This window comes from Alligator mississippiensis, chromosome 16, assembly GCF_030867095.1.
Source record: "Alligator mississippiensis isolate rAllMis1 chromosome 16, rAllMis1, whole genome shotgun sequence".
NCBI lineage: Eukaryota > Metazoa > Chordata > Crocodylia > Alligatoridae > Alligator > Alligator mississippiensis.
This window is the reverse complement of record NC_081839.1, coordinates 5,963,449-5,977,691: the sequence shown is the minus strand read 5'-3', so window position 1 is coordinate 5,977,691 and position 14,243 is coordinate 5,963,449. Positions and strand designations below refer to the sequence as shown.

The 14,243-nt window shown below is 46.7% G+C and overlaps 1 protein-coding gene across 1 annotated transcript; it reads right to left on the bottom strand.

The window, feature by feature from the left end:
* Positions 1–2,048: 2,048 nt before the first annotated feature.
* DUS3L (dihydrouridine synthase 3 like) lies at positions 2,049–12,584 on the bottom strand. The gene is made up of 13 exons (XM_006266809.4): positions 12,478–12,584; positions 11,064–11,370; positions 9,824–10,429; positions 8,658–8,699; positions 8,369–8,521; positions 8,090–8,206; positions 7,214–7,279; positions 7,015–7,125; positions 6,319–6,415; positions 5,490–5,565; positions 4,164–4,352; positions 3,913–4,041; positions 2,049–2,240 (listed from the first exon to the last, which is right to left on the bottom strand). The coding sequence occupies exons 1-13, from the start codon at positions 12,513–12,515 to the stop codon at positions 2,168–2,170; spliced, it is 2,004 nt and encodes a 667-aa protein (XP_006266871.1). The 5' UTR covers positions 12,516–12,584; the 3' UTR covers positions 2,049–2,167.
* Between the last annotated feature and the right edge of the window lie 1,659 nt (positions 12,585–14,243).

Sequence of the window (14,243 nt, the reverse complement as noted above, 5' to 3'; positions counted from 1 at the left end):
TTAGTGTTAGACAGGGTTGATGACACAGCTGGGGGAAAATGAACTAGTTTCTGGTTGCTGTTCGGACATTGATAGATGTTTAAAATTTCAGCTGCAGCATCTTTCCTGTTGCAGCCAGAGGCATTTGTGATAGTTGTGTTGTGCCTGGACATGTGTCATGTGTGCAGTGTATTCGCTCGAGTCTGATATTACAGTCTGACAAACTGGAAGAAAACCTCTGATGAGATTAGCCTGGGAAGGTCACAGGGGGTTTGTTACTCCACGTGCCAATCTCAGAGTACTTCAGCCCTTTTGGAACTACTTTCTCTTGCAGTAAAATTTTAAATTCCCTCATCACTCCTTTAAGAACCTAATTTCAATGCAAAATCATTTTGGGAGACCTAATTCTCCCCCCGCCACCCCACAGGCTTTCAGATACACTTACTCTCTTAAACACTGGGTCTAATTCTATGAATGTGCAGCTTGCCAGGCTTCATTTGGATTCAGGGGGTCTACACTTTGCAAAATTGGCCCCATGGATTGCTGCATCTTTGTCCTCTTGCAGAAGGTGGCTTTTTGGAATAGGGATACATTGGTGCTATTGGCAAAGACTATGGCAAATGGTCAGCCCTTGCTACACAAGCACTAACACAAGATGCACATGGAAATGCTCCAGAAAATTCAAGTTGTGAACTGAGCAAAGCTCCTAACCAAAAGGTACTTTATTATTCAGCAAAGGTCAGGAGAAGCCTTCAAAGACAGTGTAAAGAGCTATGCAGGAAGGAAAAAAGAGTCTACAACAGTGGTTCTCAATTTTTTTTTTTTGAAGATGATTCAAGGCACCCCTAGTTAGACTCAAGTACGCCCTTGGAAAACTCTAGCTCTTACTTATTTCTTGACTATGGAAAAATAACAGACCAGTTCTTTTGTTGCAAAGATCTCAAAGCCCAGAACGCTGTCGATACTATGGATCCCTATTGGTAATCTCTGGGTTTATCATCTGAATCATGTGCCGATGTTTCCACAGGAGCAGTCAGAGAGACTCATAGACATTAGGGCAGGAAGGGCCCTCACAAGATCATCGGGTCCAGTCCTGCCCAAGGGGCAGGAAGTCAGCTGGGGTCGGATCACCCCAGCAAGATAAGCATCCAACCATTTCTTAAAGGTATCCAGAGTAGGTGCTTGGACCACTTCTAGGGGGAGGCTATTCCAGACTCTGGAGACTAGGATGGTAAAGAAATGTTTCCTTACATCCAGTCTAAAACAGTCTTCCAGCAGTTTGTGACTGTTAGACTTTGTCTTCCTGTGGGACACCCTGGTGAACAAATGTTCTCCCAATTCCTGATGCACATCCTTTATATATAAAGTATAGGCCTAATATTGCATGGCAACCCATGGCACCCTTAAAAAGGATCTTATGACATCATCTCTGGTTGAGAATCACTGACTTAAAGTTTAGGGCATTATCTTAAGACTAAAGTGACAGGTTCTATTCCCTCCTAAGCTATGCACCCCCCAGTGTGTCCTTGTTCAAGTCACTTAGTTTCTCTGTGCCTCAGATCCTCACCCATGAAATGGGGATAGTATTGCTCAAGTTCATAGGTGGATTTTGAGATCAATACATTAAAGACTATAGGGCAGAGTTTCTCAACCCGTGGGTCACAAGAATATATGAAAGGGTCATGAACCAACATTAAAAATGCATTCTCCTTTCAAGGAGAAAAATGTGGGAAACTGTGGCTTTTCCCTTGCAGGCTGGCTGAATTCCACCCTGCAAGGGGCTGCCTGGGGCACCCCTTGCCCCACACACTGTGGGGCAAGGGGCATTGGGTCAGGAGTGAGGGGCACTGGACTGGCCATCAATGCTTATAATTGGGTCCTGATATAAAAAAGGTTGAGAACCGCTGCTATAGGGAACATTATTGTGATAGAAGATGCATAAGTATCTTAGATAAGCTAGAACTGAGATGTTGGTAATAGGCTGCTCAAGGACCAAAGCTACCAGTATTCTGGCATCTGTCCCCAATTGCAAGGCTACATACAGACAACACATCAAAACTGCAAATAAATAAATAAAAAGACCCATAACATTTTATTTGGTTCCCAAACACGGCAGGGTCATCTGCATCTCACCAGAGCATTTATAGTCTTCTCTTGATCTGCTGGTTTAAGGATTTCCTGGTCAGTACTATCTGTAAGAATTCGCCTTGTGCTTGGGTAGGAAGGTGAAGTTTGTAGGAACAGGTCCCAAGAGCATCTCACTGCAACAAAGCAAGAGATTGGTATTCATTCATACCCTGATCCTCACGCTACCTCCTGCCAACACCCGCTCCAGTCCAAGCTGTGCCCTCTTCAGAGTATGAACTTCAGTCAAAGTTTTCTAACTCGGTGTCTAGTAATTCAACTCCCACAGACCTGCAGTGGGAATGAGGAGCCTAAATTCAATTTGTGCTCTTAAAAATATCCTCCCCTGCCTATCCTGCTGCTTATGCAGAGCCACAGGCTGCTCGTGCTCAGCTATCAAGGGCCACATGCCTAACTGCTGTCAAATAATACAGCTCTACTGAAGTCAGTGGGGCAATGGTGGCTTCCATAAGCTAAGGATCTGGCCTATCAATCCTAATATATTTCATATTTCAGAACTCAAATTATATTTAAGGTTGGATAGAATATTTGCTCTTATTGTATTTTTGTGCCTTCTTTATGCACAATTCCTGGACGCTACTGTCTTTTCAATGTGATTTCATTACTCTTTTCCATTCCAAGACACATAAGTAGGGAGTCCCACTAGAACAAGCAACGGCACACCAGCAATTTTACATGTGTTGCACAAATATGCAGCTACCGGAGCAGAGAACAAATAATGCACACTTCTACAACTGCCCTTCTGGGAAAAGATGGGTGCTTCTCTAAATATTTTATTCTTTTAACGTGAAAAAAAAAACTTTAAAAAGTTCTATATCTACAGTGAAAAGCATAGAACTGAGGTTTCTGAATCCTAAAGCCAAATAATCTCTGCTTGGAAAATGCCATTTTGAAAACATTGCTGAAATTTAGGTGCAAGACAGGTGTTTTCATTACCAATAAAGCAGACACAGATTAGCAAAATCAGAGAAGGCTGCAGTCATGCTTTATTTCTCCTAACGTCCTCTATATCCATGAGATGGGAAGTAGTAGCTGGAATTTCCACCTAAGCTGAGGCCGGCTAAATACCTGCAGAGTAATTGTCTGAACAACGACGACTTTTTGGATGCCATGAAAAATGTTTCCTGCATTTCATAACATTAACTCAGGAAATATGTAGTGTTGAGGGAGGAAAAGTCAAGCAGCCCCTCAAGTCCATTAGATTGGAAGCTCTTTGGGACAGGACCCATTTTTTTGGTCGGTCTGCACAGGGCCGGGCACCGTGGGAGCCCAGTCCGTGCTTGGAGCTTTTGGAGGCTGCTGCTGTACAAATGTATCGTGAGCACTGTGGAATCTCAGATGTCAAGGCATCACATTATATTTTCCCACTCTTGTCCACCTCTCAAACAGTAACTGGTTACCAAGTGTTATCAGAAAGACCAGTTCCTCTTAGGTTTCAATAGACATACCCAGATGTGATCTACAAAGGCATCCGTGGACAGATACCAACAATGGGAGGATCATATGGCACTACCAGGTTTAACCAAGAAGCAAGGGACTGCATAATCTTCATAGCTTACAAACTGGAAAAGCAGATGTTTCCGCCACCGAGTTGGAAAAACAGGATCAACCCTATAAAATGTGACGTTCTCCGAACCCTCCACACTGAAATAAGATGGTTCTAGTTCTGAAGGCGCGCACGAGCAGATACTGAGATTTAGCTGAGTCCAGGATTTGAACATTAAGCTGTAGGGAGACAACAGCTGTGACCACACGCATGCTTTGTGGCAAGTGATGTCAGACATTTACCTTATTTTAACCCAGTCATCCACATTTTGGCTTGCCATTAATGTCTCCAGATAGTCTCTCCCCATATAGTAAGGCGGTCGCTCGTTGATTTTCTGAGGTAGATATTCCAATAAGCCAGTTGGAATGTACCTTACAATGCAAACAGATGCAATGAATGTCGCCACATTTGATTAGTCTTCAAAATACAGACGATGCAAAGGCCGAGCAAAAAAAAAGCTCTTTGCTACCCAAGGTCTCAGAAAGCAAATTACCTGCACAAGAATGACAGCCATTCCAGCATGAACTTCCTGGTTTTCTCCACTCCCTGGGTGTCTGAGCCCCAGTGTTCGAGGCCATAATTGGTGAAGTTTTTGAGAATATCGAACCTTTCACTGGAAGAGATGTCCCAGTGTCTTTGTTCCTTGATTTCAGTGAAAATCCAGGGTTTGATCAAAGCCCCTCTGTGATAAGACAAGACGCTCAGATCAAACAGGAAAACGGTTGTAACCAAAGACAACGTGTTGGTTTGCTATGAAGAGAAACCAGGGTGGTTTTTTTGTTGGTTATCTTTTATTGGACCAACTGTCTCGAGGTGGCAAATTTCAATATTCTCTACGCTGTTGTTATATGGAAGTTGGTCCAATAAAAGACACACAAGAAAACCTTGGTTCTAATGTAGACCTGGGAGCATCCTGGGTATAACCCCACTCAAATCTTGCTATAAAATGTAACTTCAGAAACAGGCTTTTATGTTTGTGACAAAGAGGACTGTCACCACAAAACAGTGAGTCACAAGAATCACAGAGAAAAACTCTAGTAAAAGCAGCTTTCCTACAAAGTGCAGACTTCGAAAGAGGACAAGAACAATTCTGCTAGTCTCGTTTTCACCTGGCTGTATTTTTAGGGCTTGATTATATCCTTGTAGGAACAATTCCCCTTGATTCCACTGGAAGTTACACATCCGGGAATAATTTAGTCCTGATTATTGTCCTTCTTCTACCTCCGGCCAGCTTTTCTTGGCCCTTTCTTTGCATTCAGGGATCTACCTAGAACCAAGGCAGAAGAGGCAGCTATGAGGTCCCAGCATCTCTTCAAAAAAATGGACCTGCACACATTGTACACTTGAGATCAAAGGCAATGGGAGCTTAACACGTACCGAGTGGTAGCGAGCAAATAAATGCTTTGTAGCCAAGCTCCTGCATGCAGCAGAGGCAGTGAAAACATACTTCTACCCAGGTAGAATCTCTTTCTACAAGGGGAGGTAGGGACTAGCCTTTTATCACAAAGGAAACACATGGTTTAACTGGAAGATCCAAGTTTTATCCCCAACTCTTAGATCATTTTCAGATACTGCTGACACTGAACAGAGCAAAGCTATTGCTCAATCATGACTGCACCTCTTTTAAAAGCTTCTCAAGGGCTAGCAACTCCAGTTGGAAACCATTTTAGGTCCTTTCAAACATATCGGACTCGAAACAAGTTTAAAAATAAAACAGCCCTGCCAAGAGCAAACCCACATTATCAGTGCTTTTTTCGACTTATTTCTGCTTCAATGCAGCTTAGAGACATGAGAATAAATCAGAAATATAGCCACTTGCCTTGCAATCATAATCCCCGAAACTCCAGTCTGCATGGCTTGATTAGCATCTTCGTAAGATAAAATATCGCCATTTCCTGTGTCAGACAGAGAGAGAAACCAGGTCAGAGTAAAAACCAGTCAAAATGAGTTAATCCAGGCGAAGGATAAAATTTAAAACTGCCATATGCTCTGACAAGTGATCCCATAAAATAGTCTCAAGGGTTCCCTGTTTATAGTCGCTCTTGTTTTGCCTTTTCAAGTAAAGAGATGTTGTTTTTCTAACCGCCAGCCCTAAAAGTTTGACCACAATGTGGCCGATAGCTTCTTTCTGACTTGCGTGCTCCAAACAAGCATGTTATTGGTCATATTCTGCCACTATCAACCTTCAAACTCTATTCTGTTAACACCTGTTCAACCTCATGTTACCCTGGAGTTTGACAATAACTACATTGCTAATGCCTTAAAAAAAAGTTATGGGCTTTCCTGCCTCTCTGAAGCCAACAGTGTTTTTGTCAAAGTCCATAGCATGGACCTAGCATGAACACAGGGGGCTGGGCAGCATATTTATCTCTGTCCATTCACTGACCGGAGAATGGCAATAAAAGTGGGGGGAATGAACCTGTTGGGTAAGAGGGACTCATTCTGTAGACCAGAATTATATTCAAAACCTACTCATATCAGCTGACAGTCCTCCACCTTTGGACACCACTTCATGGGTTTGTCATTACTTGTCTTGTTACTTTAGGCTTTCCCATTGACTGTGTGTGTTCAGGTCTCTTAACATTTTAACTCTCCACAAATCACATTTCACAGAAAAAAAAGTATAATAAATCAGCAAAGAAACCCACCAAATAGAGGCATTGGGCTGGCTATTTTAGCACATTCTGCTATGTACTCCCAGTCTGCAACCTTTGTGTAACGCTGTTCTCTAGATCGTCCATGAAGCTGAAAGAAGAAAAAACGACAGTGTTAGCACCTCTCCAAGCATCTAAGATGAAACAGAAGCAGCTACAAGCAACAGACTGTACAAAAGGCAACAAATTCAGGGCACGCAGGAGTGAAAGACCCGGCTAGACAAAGCCTTGGGTGGGATGTAGTTGGGGACAGTCCTGCTCGAGCAGGGGGTTGGACTAGATGTGACCTCCTGAGGTCCCTTCCAGCCCTCATTTTCTATGATATGCTGCAATAACAGAGAGCATAATTAATCTCCAGACCTCCAAGCTGCAGTGAATTGCAAAGAACTGGTTATCAGAACTGAAGGAAGATGAATACTTTACAGACAAGTGCAGTATTTCAGCTGTATGGACACTACAGGGATTATTGGCGTGGACAGATATCAGGATGTTGGTAACTATGATGTGCCCAGCTCTGTTCTCTTCCCCCAACAACAAAGCTTTGCTCAAAGGGCTGGGTTCATGCCCCTAGTTCAAGCATTACCAAAAGGACTGTTACTGGGTTTTATGTATCTCAAGGGCCACAGATAAGCAAAGAACCACAGATACAATTTCAATCCCCTGACATCACCCACAGCAAGGTTCCTGTACCGTAACCATGGAAGCTCCCCACTCCCGGAGGTTGGGGATTACTTTATGAGCCAGGTTGACTTTTTCTTGCACACCAGTCCTTATCTTCACAGTCAGAGGAACATCCAGTACCTGTGGAAACAGTGTAGTGAAGCAAAACCAGACAGAAGAGCCTTGTTCAGAAACTTGCTCCTTTCCACTAGACGTGACATTTACTCACCGAGTTCATCCCTCTGACAATCTGTTCAAACTTGTTGGAACGGGTCATTAAGGCACAACCACCTCCCTGCAGGATAAGATAGGCACTATCGTAAATCTTTGTATTTTCACCTAATCAAAGAGCGTTGGTGGAACCTGCCACACAGATGCTTTTTCCTTACAACAAACAGAAAACTGGAGGTGCTTCCATCTTAAAGAGTCATTATGATCCAAACACTGCACCTTCTCCTTCAGAAGATCTGCCCTAACTGTGAAAGTCAGGGACACACAGTCTGTGGATGTCACTACAGGACTGGCTGCTGTGCCTAACTAGTTGTTAGGCTTTTTACAAGGTTAATGGGATGACAGTCTATGCTCTGTTAGACTGAGGTCAGACTGGGTGATCTCAGTGCCCCCTTGTAGGTGCATTACTTAAAGACCTCTCAAATGGGATCCAGCTACAAAATCATTGAAGCTTGTTTCAGAAGGAGACCAAGCTTGACTTTTCGATCCCAGGTTAACCAAAAAGCAAACTAATTACTTGTTAAAACAAGCAGATTTGATTTGAAATCACTGTATCTTCCTATAGGAATAGAGGAAGCAAAAAACTAAGTCTTATTTTAAGACAGAGATCCATTTATGGAAGGGATCATATGACCTAGTTAGTTGCCTGTGATAAGAGGCCTTGGACTCAATCACCCAACAGGTCCCCTTTACTCCTTTGTTACTAGACAGACCCTGGAATAGGGAGGGTTAAACTCTAGGTATAGGAATGATGATCCTCAGATTCAACAGGAAGGAGCAGCCTTTATGCTATGCTGAAAACAGATCAGATATTGGGAGGTAAAGTGGACAAACACCCATTCAGGGAGATGGTGGATTCTGCTTAACTCATTACCTTCTTATACACCAGATCAATTGGGCAGCCAACGTTGATGTCTACAAAATCCACCTCAATATTCTGATTTAGGAGCTCTGCACATCTCGTCATGGTGTCGGGAAATGCACCCTCCAGCTGCAAAGGCAAGACAGGACAGAAATGAGCCGAGGCAGATGACTTCCCTAGGAGAAATGCTTGAGTCTCAGCTCAAAGACAAGGGCACTTGGGCAATGTCTCTCCAAATTAAACATGAGATTTGTACCCAGTTTCGCTCATTAGTGAAGCAACCATCCTGACCTGCACTCCAAAGAGGTCTTCCGTGCAATGCCGCTTCAAGAGAGCCCATTCAGATGATTGGCCTTGAAGCAAGTTTGTGCACACAGCCATTTCTCCACAAGTGACGTCTGCTCCAAAGCGCTTGCATATTCTCCGGAAAGGGAGGTTACCGCACTGAGGGCCAGCCCAAGAGGAGAGAGTGAGAAAAATGATCTGTGCAGTTTTCAGGCAGAACCATCTGTATGACACCCGTGCCCCAATTCCTTACCAGTGTCAAACACACCCGTTACGTCAGAGCCAGCCTACATACCGTGGTTAAGGGAGCCAGGTAGAGTTTGCCTTGGATATCCAGCTGGAAAAGAAAGAAAGGGGAAGAGCATTTTTAGAGCTTTCCAGAGGAAGGGTTATTGTCTTTAGCATAACAGTGTCTCTGCACACATTTTCTCTCCTAATAGTCATCTGCAGTCATGTTCAGAAAGGCAGAATTTATGGCACTTGCAGAAGGGCAATTCTACACCAGTAAATACCCATAAGGAACCCTCCCACTGTCCCACCAGCATGAGGGGACCTGTAAAGTATTTATTACCAACTGAGAAACATCACAACTCTTAAAAATCCAACTAGTCAACTCCCTGAGCCTGTGAGAGATGCAAAACAGGATAGGAGGGAAGAGAGATAGGGATAGGCAGGAGAGGAATGCACGTGCATTGGTAACATCCTACTCTTACCCACAGCCTGGAGACCTAGGGGTTATTCTGTGTATGGAGAATCATGCACACACTGAAGGTAAGACTCAAACCTGAGATCCAAGAGCTGTCTAATCACGGTGGACAGCATCAAACAATTGGATCCAGTTGTGTGCAGCAGCCCTATCCCCTTGCTAAGGGTGTGTGATACCCACCTTGATTATAAGATGACCCCACAGATGAAAAAAAATGCCTTTGAGCTCTCATTTCAACATGGATTTGGACAGACTTCTCCACCCACTGGCCAAAGGAACAAAGCCTAGTGCTTGTCCATGCAGAAAATACACAGGATGCGCCACCCCAAGGCCATGCACAGCAGGTATACGGCAGCCTGTTTTTACACACCTCCACTGGGAGAAAAAAAAAATCAGTCCTGCCCCATCACTTCTCTTTGCACACTTCTCCCCTTCCCAGGCACACAGGAGACCCCCAACTGCTGTTCCTCCTGTCCTCCAGCGATAATATTTGTGGCTCTATCCACTTAGTGCCCCTCCTAGAGACACAGCCATGCTGACTAGGTGGCTCTTTTTTCTGCCTGACTCCTCCATCTTCCTGGGAAAGGCACCTCTGGCTCCTCAATGCACTCACTCAGCCAAGATTCCTACACCCCCAAGCTGAGGTGTTTTAAACCACTTTGACTGCTGTCCAGCAGCCCCCAGCAGGAACCCACGTCCACCTGCACCAGAGCTGCCCCCATGGCTGGGACCCCTGCACCAGCTGTAGCACTTACCTTTTTCTTCTCACATGGCCGTAGTTTTACGATATCCTCATCAGTCACAGAACCTATTGTTTTGACAGCAGAATTCTCTGATTCACTCGTGGGGCGAGGGCTTTGTGGAGCCACTGGTTTGGGAGCATCTCCACCCTCTGTTGGTACCTGAAGATCTTGTGCTTCCTCTCCATGGTGTTTCAAGCCCACACTCTCGGGGCTGCTCCTGGATGCTGTGCAGTTTGTCACCCCCTTCTCCCCTGCTGAGCCACTTGTGGCCTTATTTCCCCCTTTGCTGCCAGCCTTGGCCAGATGACAAAGGTACTTGTTGGCTTTTTCAAAGCAAACCTTCTTCTTGCGCAGCTGCTGCTGGAGCTCCTTGCTGAGGTTGTTCCTCACCTGTGACTTCCCTTCCCATTGCTTCACGAGGTCCTCATTAACCAGGTTCCTGTAATCCTCCCCGAGGTGGGTCTTGGCAAAGCGGCAAGTGACTCCATAAATACACTTCCCAAAGGTCTGGAAGAGCACGCAGCTGTCCCCGAGATCGGCAGGCTTCACAGCCATGTACTCCCCCACATCGTGTAGGAAGCGGCACTGCGAGCCGAAGCGGCAATTCTCTGCATGTTCCTTTAATGACAAGCACATGTCACTGATGTGAGACCTCCACCAGCCCTCCCCAGCAAATTTTTATGCTACGCAACAGAAAGCAACTGTTGCACTTGTTCACAAGAACAACAATACATGTCACTTCTAGACAAACTACTTGGACCCCTTCAAAGCAAGAATGAAGCCAGAGTTGGCTTGCTCCCGACAGTAGCTACAGATTCTTTAATTGTAAGCCACCTTCCAAGAATTTGGGTTCCTAATACATCAGGAGCAAGGGATATATTTTGCTGTGATGTGGATATGCTCTGCTGGAGGGGATACTTCAGCTGCAAAGCCTCGGGGAAGCTGTGTAGTATTTAAGCCTTGTTTATCTTTGTGGTTTTTGCAGTGGTGCAACATTCTCCCCCGAGAATATAATACACAGTTTGCACTGGTGCATCTCATCCCAGTAATTCATACCAGTGCCAGCCCCATTTGGCACTCATCTGTATAAGGATTAGCACTGGGAGGCTACACCTGTGATGCTATCTATACTGGTGCAATTTCTCCTCAACTAGACAAGCCCTAAGGGAAGGTTCAGCAGAGTCAAAGCAAATTCTGTGAAACCTCTGGATGCAAAAGTCAGTGGGTTACAGCCTCTATCCCATGCACTCACCTGGGTTACCGATGGGCACAGCCTGTCCTTTTCATAATGAGTTGGCTTCATACATGGCCGATTCTTGTTCTGTCCTCGGGCTCTCTTCCTTTCCCGGGGTTCCTCCTTCTCTCTTGCACCTTCCTCAACTTCCCCTTGGCTTTCTTCCTTCCCAACTTGATCACCGCTGTCCAGCTTCAGTCGTTTGGCTGGAGGCTCATTTTGGTCATTGCTGGTAGACTCTTGCTCCCCATCAGCGCGATTGATTTCCTGACTCCTGGATTCTGCTTTAAGATATGCGTGGAACTGCTCTTTGGAGGAGAGATACCTACGGAGCAAACGAGTTCTCATTAAACATGCGCCCGGTGGTTTGACATACGCTACCTGCAAGGACCTCATTGTTCTTCTGAACAGGGAGCCAAAAAGAAGCAAATTCCCAACAAAGCAGCTGAAATATATTATTGCTCTTTTAGCTGCAGATGTCTCACCAGTGCAAAGCATGCAACAGCTGCATCCAGATGAGCGCAGATTTTGGTTCCCCAGGGACAAGTAGCTGCAGCCGCTTGTCCCTAGGGAACACCTGTGCCATGTGCACTTTGGTGTGCGACAAGTTACCCAGGGGAGTAGGGGAGGCTGTGCTGGCTCCAGCAGCCTTACCTGGAGTCCTGGGGATGCAGCTGCGGTGATCCTGGGGCAGGGCCTGGCTGGCAGCTGCAGCACGGCTCTGGGTGGCCCAGCTCTGCCCTTCAGGGGTCAAAGAGACCCGCAGAAAAAACCTGGAGCAGCGCACGTGCAAGCAGCGTGCCCTTGCGGCGCAGAGAACAGCGGCCTGCATGGCCGCGCTCATCCGGACGCGCCCAGTCGGGTCACTCGTAGCCTGCTCTTCCCCTCTTCTTCCCAGACGCCGGGCTTACAGCGCGAGACCTGCTTCTGCACTACATTGAGGCTCTGCCTAAAGGGAGTAGGAAGTACCTAGCCCTATTAGTCTAGAGGGAAAGGCAATCAGGACTGGTAATTGAGATGATATCTTTCATTAGACCAACAAGATTTTTGCAAAAAACCAAAATTTTTTTTTGGTGTAATAAAAGATATTATCTCTACTAGGAAGTGTCTTGCACGTCTGATACACGATGCTTTACAGCGGCAGGTGACTGGGCACAGCAAAGCCCGGCTCCCCTTGCTGCCCCAGCAAACCTCCAACCTGCTCCTGGTGGCCGGGCACAGGGGCAGCCGGGCGGTCTCGGAGCTGGCTGCCTGTTCTCCCGGGATAAAAAACAGCTGTTTATCCCGGGAGAGACACAGCGCCCGCCCACGACCCCAGCTTGGCAAGGCTCAATCCCTTCGAGAGTGGATGATTTTTAACGCGGGACAAACAGGGGCGTGACGAGCGTGTGCAGACAGACGTGCAGCGCCTCCCGCCCCGCGCCGCACTCACCCCGCGCGGATGCGCGCCACGCCGGCTGCCGCCTCCATGCTGCCCCGGGGAGCGCAGCGCGCATGCGCACAGCCCTTCCGCCCGGATGCGGGGACAGGGCGGAAGGGGCATGGGCTGTACCATGGGGAGGTGGACGGAGCCGGCTGGGCCATACCATGTTGGGGGGCGAGAGTATAAATAGCCGGGCGCAGGCAGCAACCGGCTGTTTGCCTGTAGGGGCCCGCGGAGGCGGGTGTGTCGTGGTGAGCCCTGCGGGGCATGCATTTACAAACCAAAAAAGGGATCTACAGGGGATGCATTTAAAAAAAGGATAACAAAAGAAAAAAAGGGCTCTACGGGGATTTGTGTTAAAGAAAAAAGGAAGGAAGAAAAGAAAAAGAAGAAAGGCTCTATAGGAAATGTATTTACAAAAATAAAGCATAGGGCTCTGCCGGGGGTGCATTTAAAAAAAAACGGAAAAAAAAAAGAAAAGGGCTCTGAAGGGGAAATGTTGGAAAAAGAGGGCTCTACAGGGGGTGCATTAAAAAGGGGGGAAAGGGCTCTGCTGTGGATGTGTTGAAAAAGGAAGAAAGAAAAGGAGAAAGAAGAACAGTTCTGCAGGGAATGTATATATAAAAAAAAAGAAATAAAGGGGCTCTGCAGGGGATGTGTTAAAGGAAGAAGGAAGAAATGAGGAAGAAGAAAGGCTCTGCAGGGAATGTATTGGAAAATAAGGGCTCTGCAGGGGATGCATTTAAAGAAAAAAAAAGGAAAAAGAAAAAAAGGTCTCTCCAGGGGATGTGTTAAAGAAGAAAGGAAGCAAGGGGAAGGGAAGAAGAGAGGCTCTGCAGGGAATGCATTTAAAAAAAAAAAGGGCTCTGCAGGGGAGCCTGCCACAGCCTCTGCGAGTCAGGGCTCCCGTAGGGCAGGCTGGCTATCGCCCTCCAGAAAACACGGGGTGCGGCCCCACTGGCCTATCATGGCCCCGAGCCTGGGGAAGCCAAAGCCAGTGACCCCAATAACATGGTGCCAGAGCCCAAGTCTCTCAGCTGCTCATGCAGCTTTTCCCTTAAGGTCCAAGTCCAGCAAATACAGGGTCAGCACCAGCTCCGAGGCCAGCGTCATTTCTTGGGCCGCCCACTCAGTGAGAGGGCAGCAGGGCAGGCCCTACGAGGAGAGGCTGAGGGACCTGAACCTGTTCAGCCTCAGCAAGCAGAGGCTGAGGTGGGATTTGGTGGCTGCCTACAAACTCGTTAGGGGAGACCAGCAGCAAATAGGAAGGGCCCTATTCCCCCCCAGCAGCACCTGGGGCGATGAGGAACAATGACCAGAAGGTGCTGGAGAATAGGTTCAGGTTAGAGATTAGGAGGCATTATTTTACTGTCAGGGTAGCTAGGATCTGGAACCAACTTCCTAGGGAAATTGGTAATTCCACTCCTACCTTGGGTAAATTTAAAAAAGAGTTTGGATGAACACCTATCTGGGGTTGTGTGATCCCAGTGTGCGCTCCAACCAGTGGCAGGGGGTTAGACTTGATCTATTCAGGTCTCTTCTGACCCCCTAACTACTATGAAGCTTGGAGCACCCCCCTGGCCCTGCCTGCCTGCAGCTTCACCCACCTTGTAGGCCCCAGGGCAGGGGCACCCCCATGGGTATGCCCAGGCAGCTGTGGCTATGGGTTTCCTTTAAAGAAGTAGCTTGCTTGCCAACTTGTGCAACCCTTTGAGTGTTGAGATGGCCTGGTTGGGTGGCAGCCCTTTCATTGTCCATCTTTCCCTTGCTTCTGA

Excerpts from the sequence above, each read along its gene's own strand:
- DUS3L (XM_006266809.4), bottom strand. The coding sequence starts at position 12,515 with ATGGAGGCGGCAGCCGGCGTGGCGCGCATCCGCGCGGG. Across the intron at positions 8,522-8,657 it reads ACCTGGCTCCCTTAACCACG|TGCGGTAACCTCCCTTTCCG; the intron begins GTATGTAGGCTG and ends GCTGGCCCTCAG. Across the intron at positions 8,207-8,368 it reads AAGACCTCTTTGGAGTGCAG|CTGGAGGGTGCATTTCCCGA; the intron begins GTCAGGATGGTT and ends TTGCCTTTGCAG.